The 16,652-nt window shown below is 46.1% G+C and overlaps 2 protein-coding genes across 3 annotated transcripts in view; both read right to left on the bottom strand.

Moving 5' to 3' along the window:
* The window catches only part of LOC125699990 (SPARC), a 123,152-nt gene that overhangs the window by 51,636 nt on the left and 54,864 nt on the right, over positions 1–16,652 (bottom strand). The gene's annotated exons all lie outside the window — the stretch shown is intronic.
* The window catches only part of FAT2 (FAT atypical cadherin 2), a 48,068-nt gene that overhangs the window by 5,895 nt on the left and 25,521 nt on the right, over positions 1–16,652 (bottom strand). The window contains exons 10-20 of the mRNA XM_048960090.1: positions 12,036–16,088; positions 9,564–9,760; positions 8,017–8,170; positions 7,655–7,888; positions 6,382–6,771; positions 5,460–5,674; positions 4,969–5,106; positions 4,311–4,454; positions 3,460–3,657; positions 1,693–2,500; positions 927–1,072 (exon numbers count right to left, since the gene is read on the bottom strand). Of these exons, the coding sequence (XP_048816047.1) occupies positions 927–1,072; positions 1,693–2,500; positions 3,460–3,657; positions 4,311–4,454; positions 4,969–5,106; positions 5,460–5,674; positions 6,382–6,771; positions 7,655–7,888; positions 8,017–8,170; positions 9,564–9,760; positions 12,036–16,088 (6,677 nt within the window). The remainder of the gene's footprint in view (positions 1–926; positions 1,073–1,692; positions 2,501–3,459; positions 3,658–4,310; positions 4,455–4,968; positions 5,107–5,459; positions 5,675–6,381; positions 6,772–7,654; positions 7,889–8,016; positions 8,171–9,563; positions 9,761–12,035; positions 16,089–16,652) is intronic.

Here is a 16,652-nt window from a genome sequence, read left to right as displayed (position 1 = left end):
GGAAGGAAGAGTCAGGTGCAGCTGGCACACACCCTAGTAAGGCCTCAGGGCAACATGTGTGTAAATCCATTTGCACAATTGGCAAGCGCACCAGAGAGCTTTGTCACTTGGCTTTATCCGAAGGAACGTGATCTCACTTCAGATGGGTCTGTAGATTGGGTTTATCAATTTCTGGGTCTGGGAGACAGCTAAGAACTCGATTCCCTGAAGCAATAGCTGACAGGCTGCCAGCTCCTTCTCAGTGTGCCTGACTTGCCATCCTCTTGCTGCTTCCCATTTCTGAATAGCAGATCAGCTTGGTGATTGGAAGAGTGATGTTATGCATGCCCTTGGGAGAACCTGTCCTCTCTACCAAATCTACAAGCCACAGGAGTTCTGATTTCTTTCCGCTTAGCAAGTGAAAGAGGGAGATGGTCTTTGAGTTCTGTGTGGGTTCAGCGTGCAAATGGGGAAGAAAACAGTCAGAGTGAAATGTCTGTGGCTCTGCTGGTTCCTTAAACAAGGAAACCACCTGAAAGATGTGGCTGAAAAGAGTGGGAGCTGCAAAACAGCGAGTAAGACTCCTGTTTTGTCTGTTCTGTGCGCCTGATAAATTCTTTGTCCCATAAATGCAATGAAAGAGAGGGATGAAGAAGCAAGCCACAGGGAAGAAGCCATGATGTAGGTCTATGATATGGGCATGTGCTGCCTTTACACCAGAGGTCAGTGCAGGCATTCACAGATGGAAGAAAAAGCAATTCACCAGCTGTGGTTGCAGCAGTTGCCAAACTGTGCTCAGCTCTCACTTGTCCTTGTCAAGACTTATGTGCTCGCTAGATCAATTCCTAAAGATACATACTACTGCATCTTCTTTCTGTGATTCCCTTCCCCAAAACAATTAATGTTTTTCACACTGGAAAGAGACCTTTGTGTGTTGCAATGCATACCTCCAACGTGGCGTGGTCTGTGCCGTTGGCGTGGAACACGACAGCATGGAGCTGGTGGGTTTTCATGCGGAAGTGCATGTGCCAGGACCCCACCTGGGAGTGCTGGTACCAGATGTAGCTGTGGCCCCCAAACCTCACAGCAGTTCCTAGAAGTGGAATGAACAAAAAGTTTCACAGTTGTCATGCTTTGAGACTGTACCTAGCCTTGCCTCTTCCCCAGCCTGATGCCATTAACTGTCCAGGATCAGACCTGTCCCCAAGCACCTTTTAGGTGCTCTTAGCGCAGTCTGCAACACCCTTGGGTTTCCTCATCCTTTAATACATCTTTATCTTAGCCTACAGTTTCCCCTTACCACTCCTGCCTAAGTGATGTTAACCTCTATCCCTGCTGCCTTGGCTTGTTTCTATTTCTCTAGAGAAATACTCTGAAGTGAACAGAGTATATTAATTCTACTTGCTTTTCCTGGAGTTTATCAGTTTGTCTGAGGCTCAGCAAAATACAGACTCAAGAGCTCAAAGATCAGAAATCTAATCGCTGAGCTTCTTCAGCTGCTGAGTATGAATGACTTTTCCCAATGAGATATTCGTAGAATTGCTTGGGGTGGAAGAGACCTTAGAGATTGCCGAGTTCCAATCATTGTATTGATGCTATTTAATTAATTGCTACGGGAGGTGAATTATATAAATTAAAAAAAAAAAAAAGACTAAGTGAAATTTTCAAGCTCTATAAGGTTTATATCACGAGATGCTACCGAGGATTGCTCACCATTACAGGAGCAGATTTGCTCCAAGCTGTGCCGCGGGGTGAGGACGCTGAGTCGGGCAGTGCTGTATGTGGACATCATGCCTGGATCCAGTTGGATGGTTTCCTTGCAGACACGGTGGGCACAGTCTGACCCGTGACACGGCACATGAATTGCTTTCTTCATCCGGAGTCCAACGAGCTGGTCCATCTCCCCAGCTGAGACGATGATCTTGTTGGCAAGGACCCGAGGCTCGTACAAGGAGCCGTGTGGCTCTCCAACGGCCAAGAGCAGATCTACTCCATCAGAGGTAGCTGCAGGCTGTAAGCTGGCCATGTGGATGTTTTGGCGCCGGGTGATGAGGACGTTTCCCAAAAACCTCTGCAGGTTGCGCCAGTGGTCCCCCACAAACTCCTCGGGGGACAGGTGGCGGAAGTGCAGCACCACTGCCTTGTCCAGTGCCTCCTGCGTGAAGCACCACACGTGGATGTTGACGCTGGTGGTGGCTGTGAACGTGCCGTCGCTGACAGTCACATTCAGGAGATAATGGCCATGGGGCAGCTTATTCCCAGCAATGATCTTTCCATCTGCAGCTCCGACGGAGAAGCGTCCCTCTTGGGGCACCTCTGCCACCAAAGTGTACACCAACGTGTCGTGGGGGTCTCGGTCCGTGGCGTGAATCTTGCCCAGAACGCCGCCTCGGAAGGCTTCCTCATTTGTGGTGATGAATATCTCCAGGGGAAGTGCTGACGGGGCATACTGGCTCTGCTCAGTCACTTGGATGTTTACGAATGCTGATGAGGACAAAGGAGGGATACCGCTGTCGGAGACCTGACAAATTAAAGAGAAAGCTTCCTTATAGCCGTGTGCTGGCTTTCATGACAGCATGTCTTCCATCATGGAGACTGATCGAGACCTTCCCTCAGTGGTGGGACACTCATCTCTGTGTGCACCTGCACTGAGTGGCTCTGATTCCCTAAGAATTAGTGATCGGTAGAGATGCTGCCAATCTTAAGGGTTTCTGCATGTAACTGTGTGTACAAAGATAAAAGCAGTCATGTACATCAACACATTTGCTCAGATTCCAAAGTATTTAAGCCAAACTTCCATCTCTGACAATATCTGTCTAGCATGAGCCAAGGAAACTCAAAGCAGGAAAATGAGAATAATTGGGGTATAGGATAAGGCTCTGTCATTCTCAGGCAGGTAGTGGTTGAGGTTTATAATAATAATCACAGAATCACAGAATTGTAGGCATTGGAAGGGACCTCCAGAGATCATCGAGTCCAACCCCCAATAATAGTACCTAGCTTCTTTACTGAAGATGTACTTGTTGTTATCCTGCTGTTTGTAACTCGCTATCCTTACTGGTAACATTGATAATTAATAAATTTACCCTGCAACATTAGACATCTTCTTTAAAAAGGAGATTAAATCACTTCTGGGATTCTTGGATAAAGATTTCAGGATCACAGCCAGGTCTTGCTTTAAACTGGAAGTTGCTGGAATTATGCTGGGAAAAGCATCTGTCTAAGGAAACCACTGACAGAGCATTTCTAGTGATCGTATTACCCTATTTCATCAATGCAGAGGTTTGTTTCCAGCTTCCTGTGGGCAGACTTTGTGGAAAAACAAGCTCTGGACTTGGCTCTTAGGTACGGGATTTTTTCCTGTGTTGGATTTCTCCAGTACCAGACAACTTCCCATCCAGCTGTGCCATCCTAATATCATTTTATCACTCCTAAACTCAGCTGTGAGAACAGATCCCAGGACAGAAAGTCAGACTTTACCTGGACCTGTAACAGGTACTGCTCTTTCACTCTTCTGTTCAGGATGGATGAAGTCACCAGCAGACCATTTTGGGTGACATCAAACGCCTTCCCGTCATTGCCCTGGGTGATCTGGAATGAATACGGCGGTCCATTTTCTGGTGAGTCTCTGTCACTCATAATCAGCTCCAGGACACTGGTACCCACTGGGGCATTCTCCTGAAATGCAGAAAGATGCCAGTGGAGAACAGCAGGCAAAGAGAAAAGGCCCAGGAGAACCCGTATTGCCACTGGGCCTTGTGGATAAAGAACAGAGAACCAAATCTCACACCTTGTGTGGAACTCTTGCCAGCAATAGTGCCTTTCATGGCATTACACATGTGGTAGAGTCAACCAGCTAAAAGCAGACAGTTGTGCTGATGCCCTTGTTTTCCCCTTGAGTCATGTCTGTACAGGAGCAGATGAAAGCATGTTTTGGGTATGTTTCTTTCTGAGTACCCATAGGTGTTTTGAGTCCAAGCAGCAACTGCATCCAGCAGAGATGGTGATGCTTGACCATGTGCTGAAGTCTGTTCTGTATTTTGTTGTATATGTGGACAAACGCAGTGGACAAAGGGGCTGCTGGCCAGGCTTGGGAAGTGTGAAAGGAGAGAGGAGAAAGAACAGAAGATGCCTGCAGCCATTGGTAGGAGAAGATGGCATTTGTTGGCAGAACATCTGCCCCCGCAGATCTCAGCAGTTTTTTGTGGCCATGAGCACAAAGCGATTGCGTGCTTCATTGCTGTCCCACCCTTGTGCTCCAGTAGGAGCCTGTGCATGAGAACCTTGGCACCTTGAGAGAGACTGGGATAACAGACAGCGTCCTGGCTTACCTGCACCACCACGCTGTAGTTGAGCTGGAAGAACCGAGGAGGGTTGTCATTGACATCAGACACGTGGACACGCACTGCGACTTCGCTGAACTGAGCGGGGTGGCCATTGTCTGTGGCTCGAACTGTCAGGGAGTAGCTGGAGATCTGGGGGATTCATAGCATGGGATCACTTGGAGAAGTGGAAGGATGGTCACTTATTCACATTCATGTTTTACTCTCTTGCAGAGTAAAACATGCCGAACATGGATGAGATCCAAGCTGTAAAAACATCTGTCGGCAGCAGTTTGAGCTGCTGCTGCTATAAGAGATTGTCCAGATGGCCAGCTCCTGCTTGTGCATGTTTTCTATCTGCTCTGGTGCAGAGAAGCATAAACCAGCCATGTTGTTTTCCAGTTTGAGAGCAACTCTTGCCTGACCAGCTTAGAGCACCAGTAGAGCAGACCGCAGCACAGAGTTGTGACCACTGAAGCCTATACTGTCTCCTCTGAAGCCCTACTTTTCTACAGAAGTATCTGCGGGTCTCGGAAATGAATAACTTGCCTTTTGCTTTCAGTATTACTAGTAGATCATTCAGAAAAGAGCAGGCAGCTGAATATAATCTGCTCATTCCAGCATAACAACTGCTTCAGCTTTCTCATTTCCGTTTCCTGGAACTCACCTCCTCCCTGTCCAGGTGCTTGGCAATGCTGATCTGCCCGCTTTTGGGTTGGATGGCAAAATGTCCCAGTGGGTTCCCTTCCACAATTGAATATGTGATCTGATTGTTCATTGTTCCATCCAAGTCATCAGCTGACACCTGTTAGAAGGAAAAACACATAGGACTCATGGCCAAGGAGTCTTCCTGTGGAGGAATCCCCAAGAACAGGACCTCTCTGTCTTTTAAGGCTATTGGTTTGAGCATGCTTTAAATGAGGAGGAGGAAGGAAAGTGGTTTACATCAGTGTAATTTGCTGTCATCCCTGCCTATGGGCTGTCAGGAATTCTGGCAATCATTGTTTTTTAAGTCATGCCTCAATCTCAGGTGCCAAATGACACAAACCTGCTGGAACGGCTGTGCCCAAGGAAGAAAAAGGTGCAGAGGGAGAGTAAATAATACACAGCACAAGTAAGAAAATGAGGTTAAAAATGTGGTTTTGTTCATATTCGTACCGTGAGGATGATTTCTCCAACTGCAACATCCTCCCGGATATCAGCAAAGTAAGGGTCTTGGATGAACTCTGGTGCATGGTCGTTGATATCAGTTATGTTGATAACCACCATGGTGACATCGCTGAGAGAAGCTGAGCCCTTCCTTGTGCCCTCAATGGATAAGTAGTACTCATGACTCGCTTCAAAGTCCAAGCTCCCATTTATGTATAAGGCACCTGCAAGGGCAGATGGACAGAAATGGCATGAGATATTTTAAATGTCTTTTAAGATAACGCATACCAGTGGAAGATTGATATGGAGAAATTAGCAGGAGCCTTGAAGACAGAGAAACTGAGGAATGCGCCGAATGAGGATGGTACAGACAGAAGCAGGAGGCCGCTAAAGTTCAGCCAATGCTTGTTCCAGGGATCTAACATTGGCCTTGAGATAACAGCTCTTATCAGGTGCTGTGCAAATAAAGCAGTGCTTTATTTGGCAAGAAATCCTGCCTCAGCACCTGCTTGTGGTTAATAGATTGGTAGCTGCATTCATTGAGTGCTCCCTAATAAAACTGTTAGTCTGGGCTACAGGTTCCTCCTGAAATCAGGGTGAGGAGACTTTTTAAATGAAATCAACTTATCTCATGTTTTGAAGTGGAACTTTTCTTCCCATCCTCTTCTCTACCTACTCCTCTTTCTCACGGACCCATCTCAGATCCCAGACATGTAACAGGAATCTTTCCGTTCATTCAGAAAGATTTGGTTCATGCCCTAGCTGATTTAGCTGATGAAATTTAGGGTAGAAGTGAAGACTGTATTCCCTGGCCCCATACTGTACTCTGTATATTAGCAGAAGAGATCTGACTGCTTGGAAACAGAAGAGTAATCTGCTTTAGAAGCATGTGGGATCAACCTGGACCGGCTTGGCTATGAGATCATGTTACCTGTGTTTGAGTTGAGCTGAAATTTGCCATGGTCATTGCCGTTCACAATCTCATACTTGATCTCTGTGTTCTCTGTATTGTCTCTTGTCAAGGCTGACAAGTTGAGGACCTCCGTACCCACAGCCACGTCTTCTTTCACCATGGCCACATATTCAGGGGCCAGGAAGACAGGTAGATATTCATTTAGATCCACGACAGAAACGGTGACAGTGCCAAGAGCAGAGAGGGGCTGTGGGGTGCCCTGGTCGGAGGCACAGACCGTCAGCTCAAAGGCTGAGTGCTGTGAGTCCTTCAGGGGCTTTTCCAGACGGATCACCCCCGTGGTTTCCTCAATTGAAAAGTGTCCATTGGCAGAGTCAGAGAGGGAATAGACCACCTTGGCATTGAGACCTGCAAGGGTAAGGGACAGGCTGCATAAATTTATGGTTAGGAATGCTGCTGGTATTAATTCTTATATCCAGAAGGATGACATATGCCTAAGTGAGATAAAATTTCTAGGGAAACGGGACTGTATGAACAATTTCTTCAAATGTGCCCCTGTCCACCCACATCCCTGTGTTTTTAAATGTCACTTTCCTTCATCTCTGCTTCCAAACCAGATCTTGCTTTTATATCATGTAAGTTCAGTTTCTGCTCAACACTTTTCTTAGAAGCCTTTTGTTTCTATCTGAGAATCTTATGTCTTCCAAGGACTTCTCCACCCATTTACGGTGGTCCTATGTGGAGCCAGAAGTTGGACTCGATGATTCCTACAGGTCCATTTCAACTTGAGATATTTTATGGTTCTATGATATCATCTACCCTCTCCAGACACACAGCTCCTTTTTTCCTTATTATGCCCATTTTGTCTCCATCTTTCATATGATTTCTATCCAGTTTGGAGCTGTGTGTCAGGAGAGGGTTTGGAGGGTGTGTCAGGGACATGGTTTAGTGAGAACTATTGGTGATAGGTGGATGGTTGGACTGGATGATCTTGAAGGTCTTTTCCAACCTTGGTGATTCTGTGATTCTCTGTCATAGTTCGTGCTGTGCATCACTGTTACAGTTGATGAGCTTTTCCTTGAATTCTGTGCGTGTTTCTACAGATATGCATTTCTGATAGGTGCTGATGCCAGCCTGCTAGTCAAGAACATGTCAGTGATGAGATCCAGACAGGCTCTTGCCAAGACTCACTCATCTATGCCCATTGCTGCAGCCCTTCCCTAGCTTTTACAGGTTTCTATTCAGGATGAAAGATGGACTTTGCTAAAACGTAGATCTCACCCTGACTCACCTTCATCAAGGTCCCTGGCGGATACCACAGCAATGGGTGTTTTTGTGGTGGTGTTGTCAAAAACGGCGACGGCGCAGTGGCTGGGGAAGAATCTGGGTGCGTTGTCATTGGTGTCCTCTACGGTCAGTGTTATGTCTGCCTGGCACGAGCGGCCGCCGCCATCAGTAGCTTTGGCAACCAGGTGGTAGGTGGGCTTCTGCTCCCGGTCAAGAGGTGCAGAGGTGGTCAGTTCCCCTGTGGGAAGGAGTGGGAAGTGGTCACGTGTCCAGCAACTGCAAACCCTACTGCATTAAGCCTCCTGCAATGTAATGAGCCCCAACTGTGCAAAGGAGGAAAGCTTTGTGTGCATGTCCTGATCTCACCTGTGTGGGCGCCCAGGCGGAACTCCTCTGCGCCGGGGCCGTGCAGGCTGTATGTGATCTGGGCGTTGCTGCCAACGTCGGGGTCGGTTGCTGATATTTTCAAAATGAAATGACCTGGCTGAGCATCTTCGGAGACTCTTCCCGTGTAGAATATCTGGCAAGGACAGAAGGTGTCATTGGCATCTGATCTGTCTCCCAAACACCTTCACACCATATGAGGAGGAATGGAACAGGAGAAGCTTTATAGAAAAAGGTAAAACGTGGTTTGCAGAAAAACACAAGGTGCCTTATGTCTTGGTGCTGTGAAAGATGACCACAACACCAGGGTATATGAGCCCAGACTGGAGGACAAGCCTACTACATTTGGGACTTCTGTGGCCCCATCTGGAACAGCAGCCAACCACAGCTTGGGAAGGATATAGGCCTCAGGGAGAGAGGTTTGGAGATAACAGAAAATGTGACCCGTGATTAAACTGATGATTGCTAACAAGCTTTATGATATTAAAAAGAAATGTCAGTAATTGCTTTGACTATGACAATCCATAATAGGCTGTTGAGTAGGGTAAAGCAGCAGCCTGTGGTGGTTAGGCACTGGAATGGGCTGCCCACAGAGGTGGTGGAGTCACCGTCCCTGGAGATGTTCAAGTACTGTGGAGATGTGGGTTTGAGGGATGTGGTTAGTGGGCATGGTGGGGATAGGCTGACAGCTGGGCTTGGTGATCTTAGAGATCTCTCCCAACCTTAATGATTCTGTGATTCAATTTTGACACTTGGACTGACAAATGGTGTAGTGAAGGTCAGGAGCAGACTATGAAGGCTACCTGCAAGCCTCCATCTCTACCTCTAAGAACGGGCTAGGCAGTTTCAGTAAAAATGGACCTTGTTTGCAATCAGGTTCTCTCTATGACACCTTTAACTTCTTTTAAAGCCTAGATTTTCTTGTTAGCAAGTGCTAGATAATATATGTAGTTTCTTTTATCCTCCCCTCTTATGTCAGGCTATGAATGCTGCTGTGGGTGCATTTCAGCACCTGCTGCTGGTCTGTGCTGGGACACATGGAGGCCAATACTTTGCATCGTGCCTTTGAGAGGAGGGCAGTTAGTTCCAGGGTGTGAGCTGGGACCAGTGAGCTCATTTCACTCAAGCCTCTGACTCTCCTTTGGGAAGCAGCCTCTTCTCTTCTTTCTCACCATGAGTAAAATCCATACCAGTGATCAACTCTTCACAGCTACAGCTCTCCTGATGGGAATCTTTCAACTTAGCAGGATATACAACTTGGTAATTTACATGCCCCAACCCAGAAGGCTTCCTGGCATTGTTTATCTCCAAAAATTATCCTTCATAATGCTTAGGTGTTCACTTACTGCTGGCAAACATGCTTGGAGGCTAAATTTAATGTTCTTGCTTGACGTGCACCTTAATTAAAATTGCTAAGTATAATCAAAGCAACCGGATTGTGTGAGAAACATGACAAGCCAAATCCTCTCAGCATGTGCTCTTTCTGCCTTTTCTTTCTGCCCCCTGATGTAGCAGGTCAGCTGCCTTACCTGGCCGCACTCAGGGCTGTTGTCATTGATATCCAGAACAAAAATTTCTACTTCGGTGGTAGCCTGAAATTTTCCATCAGAAGCCATCACTTTGAGGAGATATTTCTCTGTATCTTCTCTGTCCAAAGGCTTCTTGGAAGAAATTGTCCATTCTCCCTCAATTTGGTCAACTGTGAACTGTCCTAGCACATCTCCTTCTAGAAGGGGCAAGAAGAAGAAAATAGACATTTACTGAAGTGGTAAGAGAGCGCTGGCACAGGTGGTCCAGAGAGGTGGTGGACAACCAAGGTCAGGCTGGAGAGGCTCTGAGCACCTGGTGGAGCTGTGGGTGTCCCTGTTCATTGCAGGGGAGTTGGGCTTTTTAAGGTCCCTTCCAAATCAAAAGGTTGTATGATTGCAGGGATGGTGTAGATGTGGCTACTGCCAGTCCCATATGAGAGCTGGAAGACTTGCATTGGTGCCACAGAAAGGACACTGGTGCCATACCGTCCCCATGGGGGGTGGTTGGTTTACTGCACAGTTCAGAGATACCCTGTGTGTTTCTGCTATTCACTGAATATTACGCTGGGGAAATGGATGGGGTGGAAAGAGGAAACAATTCACAATTTCGTGAATGTCTTTGTAATGTTCTGCAGATATGCATATTCATTGCTGGAAAACCACATTGTCTCACTCTCCTAAAACGTGTCAGGCTTTCTTGGTGTACGTTCCTAAGGAGATCTGAGAGTTGCAGATGCCTTGGAGACATCGGTTAGGCTTTGTTGCTATATAACACATATAACCTTTAGATGCATTTAAATCTAGAGCTGCTTTTCACTCCATAAGACCCAGTTGATGGGAGACACAGTAAATTGAGACTGGGCAGGCTCTCCAGTCCGCCAGATTTGTGCCTCTCCTGCTACTGTCATGCAAAGTGGATTTTAAAAGGCCTCTGGCACATCTCTCTCGTCTGGCAAGGAACTCATGTCCTCTGCTGAACCCAGCCCAAGTGACTGGAGAGAGAAGAGAGCACGTTAGGTAATGGGAGGCAATGCAGAGAGCTGGCTGCAGGGCTTGTTTGCTTTGGGCTCTGAAGGGCTCACACAGCCAGGTAAATTAAATTTGCTCTTTCTTCTTCCATGTTCACTGTGGAGATGTGGTGGTGAATCTGGAGGCTCAATGAGACATCTGCTGGCCCTCCTGATGCTGCCACACTGCACCCCTTGCTCAGATCTAGGTCCTGTGTGCTTGAAATCAAGGTGTGTGTGGACAGTGGGAAGTTTGGCTCTTTGTTCACCCCTCATTTCTTTTGCTGTGGTGTTATGCTGCACTTGTATTTATATGGTTGTATGTAAGGTTTGGCCTGAGCTTTGAAGTACAAAGCGGCAAGAATTCAAGGCATCCACCACTAACATGAGTGTGAATTCTCTCAGGTTTAAAACTACTGCCTTAAAAGTGGCAGAAACAATAATGCAGAAATGGATTGACTATTTTCTTCTAAGGGCTTGCAAATAGCTAGACATACCATACACCAACCAAAAATGCCAGCATTCCTCCTTTGTTTTGAATGGTTACTACAATAGATAACAGGCTACAACGTGAACTTGTTAAATGCTTTGACCCTGAAGGGTCTTCATTTGAGTTTGAACAAACATTTTTAATTTGAAGTATCTGTTCCAGGACCCCTTTGGGGTCAAAAAGTACCGTAAAATCAAGCTGCTGCTTGTGCGGATGCACAGCATTCCAGTATAAACTTTTGTAGGTTTACAGCAGTGGTTAATTTTAGTTGGCACTGCTGATGTGTGGAGTCATCTTCCGTGCCTTCTGTTAGCCAAAACTCTCTCAGAGATTGATGTGATAGTCTCAAGTATCCGCCAGTCTGCAGAGCGGTTAGCTGCAGCCATACCTAATTTTTTGATAAGTTAGGGTCAAAGTGGCATCAGAAGGAATAGGTTTAATACCAGAAAGATATGTCTATATGTGTACTTATTAAAACATACAGATAGGCTACGTATTTGTGTGATGTGTAAACTGCTCTGCTTGCAGAAGAAAAGTGCAGGGCCAAAGAAATTACATGCAGACCTCAGAGCCTATGAGAGAAAACCTTCCTTCTGGCTTCTGTCACTGCACTAGATCTTACAGTTACGTAGTTATAATGTAGTTTAAAAAAAAAGTAAGTAAATACTTGTATAGTACTGCGTATTTATTTGTTTATATTTTAAGAAATATGGAAGGGCCAGTGGAGGTGATAGCTAGTTTAATGATAATTCCATTCAGCCAGTTTAGGGAATGTCACTGAAATTAGTTTCTAAAGAGTTTTGCACACCCAAGGCTCAGTTGACTGTTGAGTTAGGCTTCATCTCCTATTTCCAATAGACTGTCAGGGTGAAGTTGTTTCTGTATCAATACAAGACAAGGTATCAAAGCCTCACTTTGACGTGATGCTCTAATAATTCTTGCCCACTTAAAATACGTAAAGTCACGAAAACTCACCAGTTATGTAGCACGTGACCCGCCGATTCTGCTCAGAGATGTCTGCATCAATGGTACTCAGTGTGACAATGACCTGCCCTGGCTCGGCGTTCTCAATTACTGACCCTTTGTAGAAGTCTGAGGTGAACTGGGGAGCATTATCGTTTTCATCAGAGACGGTGACTTCCACCAAGGTTTGGGAAGAGAGCTGGACTTTTCTGCCATGGTCAGTGGCCACCACATAGAAACGATAGGTCTCCTGAGTTTCACAGTCCAGCTCCTTCAGTGTCGTGATCCATCCAGTCTCCCCATCAATGGTGAAGAGTCCCCGGAGGTTGCCAGACTCTGCTTCCAAGCTGTAGGTCACTTGTCCATCACTTCCTGTGTCTTGGTCATTTGCTGTCACTTGAATGACTGTGGTTCCTGATGGCATGTTCTCCATGACAAAAGCTCTGTAAGGATCTGCCTCAAAAACAGGCTTGTTGTCGTTTATGTCTTGCACTTGGATGTTCACAGAAACCAGGGAGACCAGCTCAGTCTCTAGATGTGAGCAGTGAGCCATAACATCAATCTGGTACCACTTGGTGGTCTCATGATCCATTGCCTTTTTGATTTTCAAAGCCCCAGTTTGTTCATCTAGGGTGAACACCTCATCCTTGTTACTTTCTGTAGTGGTTCCCTTCACCAGGCTATATATGATGGGATCCTCTGCAAAAGCTTTGACTGACCCTATTTCTGAACCTTCTGGAAGGTCCTCAGATGCTGAGAATGTATAAAGGGGCTCAGAAAATCTTGGCAGTGTCACTTCCCTGGGGACAATCTGAAGATTCACTGGGACAAGGGAGTTCCAGTGAGGAGGTCTGCCGTCTTCAGCTTTCACCTTGAAGTTAAAGGCTCTGTTTTCCAAACCCACAAGGCTCTCCTTGACCTTAACAACCCCGGTGGCAGCATTGATCTCAACAATATCTTCTGATACATCTTCCACAGAGTCAACGGAGTAAACGACATCTGCATTTGCACCTTCATCAGCATCATAAGCCAGCACCTGAATGACGGGGGAGCCTTTGCTTACATTGGACTGGATGGACAGTGTGTATTCAGAGGCTTTGAACTGAGGAGGGTTGTCATTCTCATCTGTAAGGATTATTTTGACAGTGCAGAACGCCACCTTCCCACCCCCGTCCTTAGCCATGACCTTAATGGCAATGACTCTCTCTGTGGAATTTTCCCTGTCCAGTTTTTGCAGTGTGGTGATGTGGCCTTTGTTATCTATGGAGAACTTCTCATCGGCAAGTTTATTGATGATAGTGTAGTCTATGGTGCCATATGGGCCACCATCTGGGTCAATGGCCAGCAGCTCAATCACTTTGGTTCCTATCTCAGCATTTTCTGCCAGCTCTGCCTCATACATGTTCTGCTGAAAAGAAGGGCTGTATTTGTTGGCATTTGTGGTGTTGATATACACAGGCACGGTGCTCTGGAAAACTCCATCTGAAGCAGAAACTCGGAGACTGTAAGATGACTCCAGGTCCTTTTTGCAGCGGTTGAACATGGATATTATTCCAGAAGTGCTGTTGATGGTGAAATGCCTGTGGTCGTTGCCTGAGAGAATCACATACTCCAGTCGGGTGGTATCTCCGCTGTCAGGGTCCAGGGCCTGGACTTTTATCACAACGTGCCCACACATCGCCATTTCGCTTACCTTGGCTTCATACTGCAGCTGGCTGAACTCGGGAGGATTGTCATTGATGTCTGTCACGTCTACAATCACCAGGGCATCACTGCTAAGTGGAGGCATCCCATGGTCTGCAGCTCTCACTTTCATGCGAAACTGCTGAGTTTTTTCATAATCCAGTGCTTGAGCCGTTGTTATTTGCCCTGTGCTGGTGTCAATATTAAAGAACTTGGTAGTATCTGAACCATCATCCAAGATCTGATAGGCGACCACTTTGTTTCTGCCTGAGTCTTTATCAGAAGCGAAGATCTGGACAACAGGAGTATGTGCTGGCATGCTCTCTGAGACAGACGCTGTGTAGATCATCTCAGAAAATACAGGTGGGTTGTCATTGATGTCTTCTACCTCCACCTCTACCCTGGCTTCTGAAAATGATCCTAGCGCCGTGTCTGTGGCCCTAACAGTGAACGAGTGCTTTGTCTCTAGCTCATAGTCCAGCTGCCCTGTGACAGTAAGGACACCAGTTTTGAAGTCAGTGCTGAACAGTTTCAGGGAGTCTTCTTCCATTATGTTGTAGATGAGGCGCAAGCCTTCGGGGCTGCGGGCCTGGATGTGGAGGATGGATGTGTATGGGGGGATATTTTCTGGCACTTTTACTCGGTAATACAAGCTTTGGAACAGAGGGTTGGATTTGTTTCTCACAGTGATCACAACCTCTTCTTCAGCAAGGAGTGGGGGTTCACCGTTGTCCTTAGCAACGACTCGGAGGCTGTATTTGTTTAAAGCATGATAGTCAAGAGGCTTCTTAAGTGAGATGTCTCCTAGGTAGGGGTCAATCCTAAAGTACTTATAGTCCTCTGCAAATGAGTAGGTAATGGCTGCGTTGTTCCCTATGTCTTTGTCCGTTGCTGACACCTGAAAAAGTACATCACCTGGCTCCATGCCGTCCTGCACTGAGGTGTAGTATGGCACGTTCTCAAACTGAGGTGGGTTGTCATTGACATCTTCTACATAAACTCTGACAGTGGCCTGGGACACTCTCGGTGGTTTTCTATTGTCCTTCACTTCCACAGCTACCTCGTGCACATCTTGTGCTTCACGGTCAAATTTCACACCTTTGGTCTGGAGTACTCCAGATGCTTGGATCATTTTAAATTTTTCCTTCCCATTTAAAAGTGAATAGAAGAGTGGTTCATTTAGCTGATATCCCTTGACCCCCAGAACAGTGAGAGTCTTCTCATCCGTAGAGTTCTCCATCACAGTTGCTGTGTATACATCTTGATCAAATTTTAAGCCACTACCTTGTGCTTGAGTTAAATTTAGTTTAACCAGAGCAGTACTCTTATATAAACCATCGTCAGCTCTGACCACGAGTTCATGATGATTTCCCAAGCCAGTGGCATTAAGAATGGAGACAAGTCCAGTGAGTGGATGAATGTAGAAAGCATTATCAAGGTTTCCTTCCACGATGCTGTAGGTCACCTCTGAATCAGCATCTTTTGCCTGCACTGACAAGAGCTCCATCCCTGGATGGGCTGGTAACAGGACAGAAAGCTCATAAGTGTCTTTGGCAAAGACTGGAGGTGAATCATTCACATCTTTAACGTGGATTGTGACCTTGGCTGGCTTGGATGCAAACAAACTGGGATTTCCGCTGTCATGTGCGTGTACACTGAAGTGGAAAACTGGGGTGAGCTCGTAGTCGATATCAGCACGACTGGTAAGTGTCCCTGTGCTGGGATCTACTGTAAAATATTTTAGTGCTTCTGGTTCCAAGATCTCATAGATGAGCAAAGCATTGGAGTCCTGATCAGCATCTGTTGCATGGGTTACCAGGGGAGCATTGCTTTCATCTAGAACCATGCTTTGTGGGGGAGCATTCTCCATGATCCAGCCGATGAAGGCAGGCTTAACAAAGATAGGCACATTGTCATTCTCGTCTGTGACATAGATAAGCACCATTGTGTCCATGAATGCACCAGCCATGTTGGTGCCACAAACTTTCAGCTGGTAAAAAGACACCTGCTCAAAATCTAAGCTCTTCTGAGTGGAAATAAGGCCTGACTGATAGTTCACAGAGAACACTCCATCTCCATTTCCATCTTTTATTTCGTAGCTGACTGGTGACAAGCTTGAGGCTGAAACCTGGATCAGAGGAGAGCCAGCAGGAGCAAATTCACTGATCTCTGTGATGTATTCAGCCTCTGGAAATTTTGGAGGGGTTTGATCAGAGGGTCTAATGCGGACATGTACTGTAGCAGAATCTTTAAGCTGGGGGAACCCTTGATCTTCTGCCTTTACAATAAGAGTATATCTCTCTTGCTTGGATGGATCCAGTTTCTGTGCTACTGTAATAATACCAGAATGTGGGTCGATGCTAAAGAAACCTTCCCCGTTACCTGCAAGAGGAGAAATGCAAAGTGAAGAATGCAAACGCCCTGTTGCTCTTGGTTTTCTGTCTTTTCTATTGTGCTCCCAATTTCAGACCTAATTAACATATATACTTTTTTTTAATTAGCAGACTACAATCTTCTTCATTAATTTCTAAATAATTTTCATTCTAAGAACAATGAATCCATTGAGATCTATGGGGTAGCTTTTAACTGCATCAAAAGGTAAATTAGAAGATGAATACTCTTCTAATTTAAGCATATTTAGTGGTGGTAGAGTATGTGTTTGAAACTTCTGCCTTGTGTGCAGAACAAGGTACAGACTGTACTAGTTGCTTCAAGCCCTGTCATGCTTATAATTACCAATACTTCAGGAGCAATTAAATTCCTCAGTCCTTGATCTCAATTGCAGTGAGAAAGATGTAGCAAAGGATGGCTTGTCTCCTTCAAAGATTTTACCTGCTAAATCGGCAGTGTGGCACAGCCATAGCTATTTAGGTTTTAATCTTCAGAGTGAATGATAAAATTCTTGCCCAACAAGTTGTCCCATAGAGACCCATCAACCAATGCTGA

This window comes from Lagopus muta, chromosome 14 (genome assembly GCF_023343835.1).
Source record: "Lagopus muta isolate bLagMut1 chromosome 14, bLagMut1 primary, whole genome shotgun sequence".
Taxonomy (NCBI): domain Eukaryota; kingdom Metazoa; phylum Chordata; class Aves; order Galliformes; family Phasianidae; genus Lagopus; species Lagopus muta.
This window is presented reverse-complemented; position numbering and strand designations above follow the sequence as displayed.